This window comes from Anastrepha ludens, chromosome 6 (genome assembly GCF_028408465.1).
Source record: "Anastrepha ludens isolate Willacy chromosome 6, idAnaLude1.1, whole genome shotgun sequence".
NCBI lineage: Eukaryota > Metazoa > Arthropoda > Insecta > Diptera > Tephritidae > Anastrepha > Anastrepha ludens.
The window spans coordinates 125,128,784-125,139,994 of record NC_071502.1 but is presented as its reverse complement, the minus strand read 5'-3'; the positions used below and the strand labels follow the sequence as shown (position 1 = coordinate 125,139,994).

Here is an 11,211-nt window from a genome sequence, read left to right as displayed (position 1 = left end):
ACGTGCTTTGAATGCTGTCAGAGTTGCCATAATTTACCTTACAAAGTCTACACATCTATTATATTAAATATAGTATGAAATTTGCTCGATTTTCTAACACACACAATATCAATGCGACTATCCCTACAATTCCTGTTTGCCCTCAAAAAGGCTGTTTTTCGTCTGATAATATGGACGCAAGGTTTGCTCACTAGTGACATTCGATTTTTGACACTCCCTTACAAAAGGTTGCATTTAAGAGGGTGAATAAAGTGGAAAATATTAAATCCCTTTTGGTAAAAATGGTAACAAAAAAGTAATTTCTTACTTAAATGGAAACAAACTGTGAACGATTTAAAAAATTAATTTTAATTAAAATTTGAATGTAAATAATTGTACAAATAGAATTTATTAGCGGAAAGTCTAATATTAATACAAGAAATATTAAAACAAGAAATTATTGCACTTAATCCAAGAATTTAAACTATGAAACTATTTTGTTAAAAATAAATAATTGGCACGTACAATTCTGTTAGGTGTTTGGCCGAGATCCTTCTCCTATTTGTAGCGCACGTTCCACAAATTGAATGCTCTACAGTTTTAAATCGATTCCGGTAAATGGTTTTTTATGAGAAGCTTTTTCATGCTAGTACTGTGCTTTACTAAGCCTCCTCTGGACACTTCATCCCTCCATGGGAAGGTGAGCTTGTTGGAAATTCCAAATTTTTTATAATGAGGCATGCAATGTTATCGATCGCGTCGGGACTATCCAATTATTCTCCCTGTCGTAACTCTTTGGGAAATGCTAGCTCTTTGCAAAACATGAATTGCGTCTAAATCATCACATCATAAGAAATACAGCTTTGTAAATTCACCACTCGTCGATCTCGGATTGTGACAATTACTCTATCATGTCCAGACTTAAGCGATATGTAAACTATGTCATACTACCATAGTCCTGAACATACCGATGAGAACTGTTTAGCGAGTTGTAGACCATTTTGAAAATGAAATGTGTTTTCTACAAATTTTACTTTTCCTCCACTTTTACTCAAAATTTCTAGAGCTAGTAACCCCGTGTCTTGCTAAGGGAGCCGATTTGTCAAGAGAGAAAGAGAAAGCTGCTTACTGAGCAAACCTTTTATTATTGAATCATGATATGGACGGATGTGATTTTGATTGTGTATTAAGCCAGATTTGGTGACTGTTAATTAATGGATGTTATTATTTAATTCTAAGTTTCAATTTTAATTTTAAAATTAAGTATTTCGATTCAAATTTATGACAATAATTTCTTTTACGTTATATTTAATAACTTGATTATAAATTTTGTAATTTAATGCATTAATATACTATAAAAAATTGAGACTTACAGATGCAACCTCATTTATCAAAAAATAAATAATAATATTATTATTATTATAATTATTCACAAGCTAGCTTAGAGCTTTTCACATCCTTTTATTATTGAATCTGCTGCTCAACCGTTAGAAAATAATATTAAATAGTTTGACAGTTGGAAGCAAAATAAACAATGTTCACATATGTAGCAATGAAAAACCAAAACTTACAAATTGAGAGAATACGTTACGGGTTTCAGGACTCAACTAAAATTCAATTCGAATACTTTAAATAACGTAAGGTTTTCATCATATCAAGTAACCGCACGTTTCCAAACGCAAACATTTATAATCAGATGATGTATTCCTTACGGCGACCGTTCTTTGCTCATTAGGTGCAGTAAATATCATGTTAAATAACGTGTGCCATGAACTGTCATTTTGATAGTTTGACAGTAAACTTTTTATTTCGACGATATGTTTATCGTGGCAAATTTATACTGCTGAGCGCATAATTTTCATTTTGTAATAACTGTCAAAATTTGGTGAATACGATGGCAATAATTTAAATGTGGGCATTGCCAAGTTATCGTCGTTTTGAAAATGTCGTCAAGTGAACTATTACGTTATACACTCGTAGACGTCACAAAAAAATATTAAGGTGTTGCCAATTGATTTTCGTGTTGAGGCAACCGTTGCCTGAAATATCAAATAAATTTGATTTTTGTGATAGGTTGCTCAACCGTTGCTTCGTGTGTATCATTGTTTACTGCTTTAACTCGTTCAGTTCGTTGAAAACAAGCGAAGAAGAAGGTTCGTGCGGAGTAAAATAAAGTGAAAAATGGAAAAATGGCAATTGAAAATAATGAAAATTATGTTAATTTTATTAACGAATATAAAAATTTGAGAGAGCTGTGGGATATAAGTAGTGAAAAATATAAAAATAAAAATTTTAGAAAAAAAGCATACGAACAATTAAAAAATGAATACAATAAAATTGATAAAAATTTCAAGTCCGCAAAAGAGTTTCCTGTTGCAAGATACCGCAAAGTTATTGCCAGTCTAATTTCTGCTGATATTGCCTCTCTCATTATGGTATCTTGTTTCGTTATTTTGGCCTTTACGACGTCCAACATTTTTCTAAACAGGGCTTCGTCCATCCTCATGTAATTTTTATAGTCCGCTGGCTCATTTTCCTTCAGTACTTTCAGTAGCCTCTCGTTCGAAAATTCGATTTTTTTTAAAAGCCTATTTTTGGACCAAATTTTCTTTCTCTTCTTTTGTTGCATCTCTTCTTCCTCATTTTCGTACAGAAGTTCGTCAATTTTAATAAGAGAAGTAATTTTACGTATTTCGTCGATCATTTAAAAATTTTAATTTTACGTATCTTCCGCTTGTACCTTTCCTGCACCACAGTTATACACAATACTGAGATTGAAGCAACGGTCGCAACGTGTTTCTTAAACAAAGGCAACACGTTGCTTCAACGGTTGTCTCGTGTATATCTAGCTTTATGTCTATCATATATGCAAAACGGCAGCTCATTTCTCCACAAATGTTGGCAGTATAGTAGCTCCTGGTGACGCTCAAGCATGCATGTTCTGCAGCTTATATGTGTGCGTGTCGGGTGCTTGACGCTAATATCTAAAATTTTTGATTTTCATCATGCAAAAGCCGACAACAAGTATGTGTGACACGAAGCAAGTACGAGTGTCACCCGACACGCACACATATAAGCCTGCTGGACATGCATGCTTGAGCGTCACCAGGGGCTATAGGACTGAACATATTTCATAATATGAATTGGCTGCCAGCTTCATTAAATTTGCTGTCTCAGAAATTAACCATTGAAAAATATCAACAATTTAGTGTCAAGTCGTTAAGTAATGAACAGATGTCATTTCCGAATTTTGTTCACCATGCTACATTGGTGCGTAGGTTTTTAATCTATCATCCCCGCGAATTGGGTGTGCTTTGAATGTAGTCAGAGCTGCCACAAGCATCAATTTACATCACAAAGCAACATAACTATTTCCGAAATTATAATTTTCAGAGTAATTTAAACAAAATTTGACAATTGAAAGACTAAATAAAATGTTTAACCGTCTGCTGCTAGCTAGTCTTCATTTGCAATTTTATTATTTACAAATTTTCGCACGACTCTTTCATTTAGTCGTATTTTGTAAGATAAAAACTGCAATCAATTTGGAGAACAAACCGTAGTTTATTGTAATCACATTAACAAAATGTATGACAGATAAAAAGATTTTTTTATAAATTATAGAAAATCTCTTCAAACATTACACTTTCAAAAAAAAAAAAAAAAACAATGACAAATGCCAGATACCAGATACCCCTAGCACCCAAGCTATTAATATTTTAATAAAAAAAAATGTATATATATACTTTACCTTCGAGCTAAAAATAAATGAAGCTTTCTTGCAATACACCGCTTCAGAATAGTCGCCAGCAAAACAATCAAGTCGAGGTTCAATATGTCAACACAGTGTTGACAATAATTGTTTTGACCACAGATGTTTAACTGAAACTAATGGCAAATGTTAAGGTGACGCACACTGATTTAGGAACTTCTGAAGCAGGAGCTGGAACGGCCTTTGCGATGGCGATGATGTGTCAATTGAAATATTAAAAAATTCTCACAAATTTGAAATGCACATAAAATCGGATTTCGGAATTTAAAAAATATTTAGCCAATGATCGGACATTTAACATTTTTTTGCACAATCAAATTGCGAAAGTAAAAACGAGACATTTTTGAGTTGAGAATCAAACAAAATATTTTCTTTTTTTTGGTTGATTGCGAGAATTATTTTATTTGTTTTTTACAAACATTCAGAACAAAAACTACAATTTTCCGAAAAATATTTCTCGATATATAAAAAATTCATTGAGTGCCTAGATTCGATCGTCTACCGTAGATTTAAAGTGGCTCCATGAGGAGTGTATGCATAAGTTAAGTATTCAAAGCAATTTTAGTTACGCCTCTTTTTGCTCTTTTTCTTTTCCACCTTTTTTTTGCTTCGACGATAACGTCGATAAGCCCGTTGAATAATTTTCGCGGCACGAGTCATCATAAACAGCATTACTTTCTCCTCGTGCTTTCGTCGATCTTCCTCCTCTTTTGTTTTAACGATAGCTTCATATTCAGCCTCCTCGCGTTGGTATTCCTCGAGAAATTCGTCAAACTGTCGTTTTTGCTCGTCATATTCCTCTTGCAAGTAAACGTTCTCTTTAATTTTTTCCCCAATATTTTGATCGAATTTCTTTACCAACGCTTGCAATTGCAATAAAAGTTTATTTCTGCAGATAAAAAAGTAAATATGCTTGTATCACTATATACATATATAATACTAACAGAGAGTTGAAACACTGATGCCTGTTTCGAAAATAATATTATCTATTGAAATATCCTGCGAATAATGCAGTAAGCGAGAATTAGCAAAGCTTTTAAGCTTAGCGGAAAAACCATCCATTACGTTAAACGTTTTTGTATCCCTGAAGAATTATTAGTATTTCGCTTACAACTTTATTCGTTGCGATGATTTAATTGTTTATTATAATAAATTATTCGATCTAAATTTAATTTCTCAAAGTTAGTTGATGTAAACTATTAAACCGCTCTGGGAATAGTATTAGCTTACAATAGGTATATCAGTATTTCAGATGAAAACTTATACAGTAGAATCCTGGTAGAGTGAACTAATACGTATAAGACCTTTTCATTCAAACAATAGAACTCAAATCAAGAATTTAAGGGCTACTTAGCAAATTCATTCATTAACACATTTCATTTAAAATATCAAATCGTATTCAATTCAAACATTATTTATATTTAGTATATATGTATGTATATTATTTTAATTATTTATATTATATTATTATAATTAAAACTTGTTTCCCCTAAAAAGTCTTTTTTATATTGGCGTGTCCCTTTTTTTTTGTTCAAGATAGCTTCAACTGTAAAATGTCCAATGGCATGTACATACTATATATAATCAAGATACCTCGCGTTTCTTCGTCCACTCGTTAGCTTTCCCAAAGACTGTAACAGCTTCGGATCTGTTTAACTGGTTTTTCATTTAATGTTTGTTGTTGTTGTTGTTCTAACAGTATACTTATCCCTGTCAGTGTTATGTAGATCGCCGGTAATCTGTGTCTAGCTCATTTAACGGTAGGCCCAGGAAACATGCTGTTTCGACGGGTTGGGTCCAGAGAGAGAGGGGTGTTAGATGAGTGGATTTGATGGGGCATGTGAATAGGTGGCTAGTATCGTGTGGAGTGCCTTCACATGCTGGACATATGTTTAGTATGTCGGGGTCAATTCCAGATAAGTAGGAGTTTAACCTGCTACAGTATCCAGAACGTAATTGTGCCAAGGTTACGCGGCTCTCTCGGAGTAGCTGGAGTTCTTCGTCTGCTATGGGTACTGATTGGACTCCGATAACGGCATTCGGGGGTCGGGAGCTTAAGAAGGTGGTAAGTGTCGCCCGATGAATGTCGTTATAGTCTGTCTGATCATTGTCCGGTTTGAGCAGTTTGTTGTGCTCCTTCACAGGTGTTGTAGTGGAGATATCAGGAGACAACCCTTCGTTGTCCGAATGACCGTGCTTTGGCAAGTCTGAAGCTTCATCCCCTGCGTATCACTAATTCCAGGCGACCGGAATGTCGCTTTAAATGTCGCCAACAACATTTCTTTGCCTTTGCTCCAAGTACTGTCGGCTAGCGATTTGCGGAACTTGTTGCGGTTTTGGACTTTAGTAGCAATTGCGGTTGTGTGCGCAGAGAGGAAAGTAAACTGTTCGTTCACTCTATTCGATAAAAATAAATTATGTGTTAACTTACAGAGTAACCAATAAAGAAATTCGTTGTTTACTTGATCGAGTTCAGTTAACCCGGGTTCATTCAGCCCCGATTGTACCGTAAATGTTACTTGGGTTAAATTTCATAAAGCTATACCACAGAAAACGTTACTCGTCCTAATTGATTTTCTATACATCCTTTTATATTGGATATCCTATGAGAGCGAGTTATGAAAAACTTAATTCGACCTCTAAACGAATGAGAGTGTAAACTAAAATTTACCTCAGGAACAGGCAATGAGGGAATGCTTTGAAAACTAGCATTCCCCGAGCCTGCTAAACGAATAAGAAGAGCCTCGCAAAGAAAATATATTTTTTTTAAATAAAGAGTACAAAGCTAAGCAATCTCGATTATCGCTCCGAAAACATTTCAAAAGGGGTTCTCTTTATTCCTTGCTTCTAGTTCTACTGGGAATTAAAAAAAAAACAAGAGAACATACAATTGACTTCATTTTTTACATTACGGTAAGTAATTGCATCAAAATGTAAATACAAGAGCCGAAAAGTCTGCGTTCACTTGGTTTATTTTAAAAAATAATATCGTTATTTTATTAGGACTTTTTTCTCGTTTTTACTCACTTTTCATTCTTTGTTATTATAATTGACGTTAAGAATGGTAATACTTTGAAAACACGGATACCAAAGAAAAAGAAATAAGTTTATCGGAAAGAAAAATAATTATAAAATTGTAGAATGATAGAAATAGCTACCAAAACATTGGCAAAGCTATTAAGAGAAGGTATTTTCTGTTCAAAGCGTAGTAAACAATTATAAGCAAACCGGAATTTTAACATCCAAGCTTAGGTCTGGACGTCCAAGAACACTATAGGTCCGAGAAGAGAGCAGCATAATCAATACGGCAAAGGTTAATCCTCAAATTACCCTATCAAAAATTGTTGAAAACGTAAACCAAACATTTAAAAAAATGTATTTGTGCTAAATGCCATGGTAGAGTCGCCCGAAGAAAGCCGTTTATTTCACTTGTGGACAGATAAAAGTAGATTTAATTTGTTAATAATTGTATAAATAAACCTCGGAAACAAGTCATTTTTCCAGATGAAAATAAATTTTGTATATTTGGAATAAGAGGATAAGAGCTTTTCCCCATATATTTTAAAATTTAATGCAGACTTTATTATTGCTATATTTACATACATAGATGTTGCTCCAATTACTTACCGTTATGAACAAACTGAAGTAAAGAATGTCGTTAAGAAATAAATCAATAAAATATGTGTGGAACTATAAATACATATATATGTATAGTGTTTCTAATCAACTTAAAAATATTTGTAAGGTGAACGCGAACTTTATGGGATATGAGTACATCTGTTAGTTAGGGCATTTGCTTAGATATTCAATTATGTACATGGAAATGTTGTGTGTGCACTTTCTAATTGGTTCATTTTTTCTTAGCCGACCAGATGCTCACTTACTTTTCATCGCGAACTTCTTTCTCGTGTGCCAGATTCTCTTTTAACATTTTTTCATATGCAATTTTCGCTTTCTCTAGTTCTTCCTCCAATTCTTTTTGTTTTATGACGCTAGCGACATGGATATTATGTATACGCCTGCTGGACTTCACCCTGAAATATATAAAAAAAGGTTTAATATATAATATGTAAAATGTATGGAAATACACTTACAACTCTTCTCTTATATGTACATTATTGTCCCATTTTTTAAATGCCAAATCTGCCTCATACTTTTTAATAATACCATCCTTAGCTGCCAATTTCCATCTCAAGTTAATTTTTTGATTATGTAATTTGGCCTGAAATTCTATAATACGCAAACGATTATATATCTCCATTATTCTATCTTCCGTATCAATATTAATATTAATTATTCCACCACCTTTCGTTCGTCTCAATTACCTCTAATGTTCCTCTTCATCTGTTCATTATCATGATACACCTGATGGATTTTTTTTTCTTTTGCAAGTTCAGCTATGGCAGATTTACTTAATCGCTCCTCGGCAATGTTTTGTAACAGTGTTAAAGAATTTAAAAGAGATTTATCCACATGGCTCAATTCATCCAACCAGTTAGGTAGGTTATTCAACATTTCATAATTTTCATGAAACATATCGATCAATTGTAGCAATTGCATACATTCTTCAGGTCTATATAACTTTACATCGGGTTTCTGAAATACCGAAATTAGATTACCAAAAATCTTTGGTTGCGAAATACAAATACCTTCATTGTTAAATAGGATTGTATAATATGTAAGCAGTCTTCATATTTTGTCCCTTTTAAGTGTCTGCTTACGGTCAACGGGTTCTCCAGTATTTTTGGAATTACCAAGGAAATTTTTAATTTTTCAATGGATTCGTTTACAATGCACATCACGCTGTTAACCTGAGCAGCACGTTCTGCTGACATATCTGCTAAATACAATTATATTCGTACATATGCAAGCAAAACTTGTTTTTGACCACTAGGTCTAGTCTATTTGTAGGCGTCCCATTAGGCTTACCATTTTCAATATCATTTTTTTTATTCATTTCGGTTGCTCAGTTATATATCAATCAAATTATAAACAAATGGTCTTTACAAAATATATCCCATGGTTCAAATGAAAACAATTAAATAAAAGGTGAAATGCAAAATGAAGGAACGGTTGCTATGGACACACAGCTGTGTGCAGAGAAATAGCGCACTTCCCCACAATAACATTTAATGAAGATTATTTTTACTGAATGACCTAGTAAAACGTTCTTTTTGGACAAATCTATTCTTTTATTTCGTATTATCAAAAAAATAAAATAAAAATAAAAATAAACGCCAAATATCTGCATCGAAAAACAGAAATGGGTGTTGTGGTTGATTGGCCAGTCAAGAATTGCAATTTATTGTTTGGAAAACCAATTTTTCACCACTTTCGCTGCATGCTTAAGGCAGTTATCATCCATGAATAACCAGTTTAGTGGCATGGACTTGAAGGAATATGGTTCCATCGTATTTTTTAGAATATCAAGATGAACAAACTTATCCATATATAGGGTGGGCCATGTAAAATTGCTTTTTGAATCGGCTATAAAAAAAAAACTAATCAATATTTTTTCAAACTTTTTTTTTATTTTGAAGATTGAACATTGTCATTTATGAATGAAAAATACAATAATATCGTTCAAATGACTACCACGACTGGCTTTACAGTAGGCCATTCGATCAACCCAATTTTTAAGCACATTTTCGATTGTTTGGGCTCCAATTTCATGAATGGCAACTTCGATTTCGTGTTTTAAAGCATCAATCGTCTCTGGATGGTTCGCATAGCATTTGTCCTTAACGGCGCCCCACAAAAAATAGTCAAACGGGCTTAAATCACAGCTCCGAGGCGGCCAATTGATATCGGAATTTCGGCTGATTATTCGGTTTTCAAAAACGGTAGCCAAAAGTTCGAGTGTAACTTTGGCAGTGTGACAAGTTGCACCGTCCTGTTGAAACCAAAAGTCGTCCATGTCATCCTCTTCAATTTTTGGAAACAACTCGTTGAGCATGTCACGGTAACGCTCCTCATTTACTGTAACCGCTGCTCCTCGCACATTTTCGAAAAAAAAATGGCCCGATGATGCCGCCAGACCAAAAAACGCACCAAACAGTGACTCGTTGTGGATGCATTTGCTTCTCTACAGTAACGTGTGGATTTTCTGAGCCCCAAATCCGACAATTTTGCTTATTGACGTAGCCACCGATGTGAAAATCAGAGAAGAAGAAGAAGACTCACCACTTTGGAAATACATAGGTTTTCAATATTCCCCAATTTTGTTCAAGCGTATAGCGTCCTATTTCTTAAATGTCAAACCTTTAAGTAAATTATGAACACATTTGACATGTCATTTGTGTTACCATTCTCCAAAAAATAGGTGGTTCAAAAAGCAAACGCCCACCCGTTATATATGGTGTTTATCCTTATCCTTTTTAGGTGTTTGGCCGAGCTCCTCCTCTAATTTGTGACGTGCGTCTTGATGTTGTTTCAAAAATGGAAGGACCTTTTTATGGCAGCAATACATTTAAAGTTTGCTATTGCCATTATTTCAAAAAGTGTTCGGATTTATTTTTATTTTTTTTTTGCAAATAATTGCTTTTTTCGTTTTAAAATTTTACTATTTTTACTACATTTACCAGCTAGCAATGAAATTCTTTTTCAGTACGCAGACTCGGCAGTTGCGCCCTAAACGTATTTAACAGCATTTAACATTTTTATTTGTTTGTTTATATTTTTTAACTTTATAGCCCTTCAAAATAGCAGCCCACTGAGTTTTCAAACCCACCTTGGTTATATCGTAATCTTTTTTCATTCTGCATCATTATTCAAACAATTAAATAAATATAAAAAGCAAAACAAAAACAAAACATGTATCAATTCTATAATTAAGCATCTGAATAAAACATTTCAACAGAATGAGTTAACCAAAAAAAAATAAGTTCTTGTTTTATACATAGGTATATTGAAAACAACATTTGGGGCTATAATTGGTTAAAATCAAAATTGAAAATGAGGAAACTACAAATATGCGTACATAAATCTGGCTGATACACTGTATTAGTATAATAAGAATAATATGTATATATGAATGTGAGTTGTGGTTTGAAAAAAAAATATTATTTTGAAATTTCCAAAGCCCGGTTCTTTAACTTTTTTGCTGGTGACCACAGTGTATGCAGTGAGACAAGTAGGGTATATTCAGAAACGCATTATAAATGCGCAGTAATTGCAGCGCTGACAACACTGCCAATGTGACAAGTGATGCAATTGATAGATTTGAACGCGTTTTACACTAAAATGGAAGTATTATTGAGTTTAGTTGTTGACGATATATTTGAAGTAAAAAGTGATAGTTTTTTGCTAAATTTAAGAAAAATAAAGACGTGTAAAGCTAAAAAGAAGATCATTAAAACGAAAAATTCCCAAAAATAAATCTTTTTTTCCTAGTCGCTAATGCTTTTTAATTTATTGTGATTGTAATTCATTACTTTTCCAATTTTCAAAAAAAAAAAAAA

At 33.4% G+C, this 11,211-nt stretch overlaps 1 protein-coding gene across 2 annotated transcripts; it reads right to left on the bottom strand.

Annotated features, from left to right (window-relative positions):
* Positions 1-4,083: 4,083 nt before the first annotated feature.
* Positions 4,084-8,790, bottom strand: LOC128868322 (meiosis-specific nuclear structural protein 1-like). Of its 2 annotated transcripts, none has more exons than XM_054110291.1 (6): positions 8,681-8,790; positions 8,401-8,591; positions 8,077-8,347; positions 7,846-7,981; positions 7,636-7,785; positions 4,084-4,640 (listed from the first exon to the last, which is right to left on the bottom strand). In XM_054110291.1, exons 1-6 carry the CDS (start codon positions 8,706-8,708, stop codon positions 4,313-4,315), a joined length of 1,104 nt encoding a protein of 367 aa, XP_053966266.1. In that variant the 5' UTR covers positions 8,709-8,790; the 3' UTR covers positions 4,084-4,312. The 2 variants fall into 2 exon arrangements, with proteins under 2 accessions (XP_053966266.1, XP_053966267.1); XM_054110292.1 differs by having other exon boundaries at positions 8,401-8,588.
* Between the last annotated feature and the right edge of the window lie 2,421 nt (positions 8,791-11,211).

Excerpts from the sequence above, each read along its gene's own strand:
- LOC128868322 (XM_054110291.1), bottom strand. The coding sequence starts at position 8,708 with ATGAATAAAAAAAATGATATTGAAAATG. Across the intron at positions 7,982-8,076 it reads GATGAAGAGGAACATTAGAG|AATTTCAGGCCAAATTACAT; the intron begins GTAATTGAGACG and ends TGCGTATTATAG. Across the intron at positions 7,786-7,845 it reads GTACATATAAGAGAAGAGTT|GGTGAAGTCCAGCAGGCGTA; the intron begins GTAAGTGTATTT and ends TATATATTTCAG.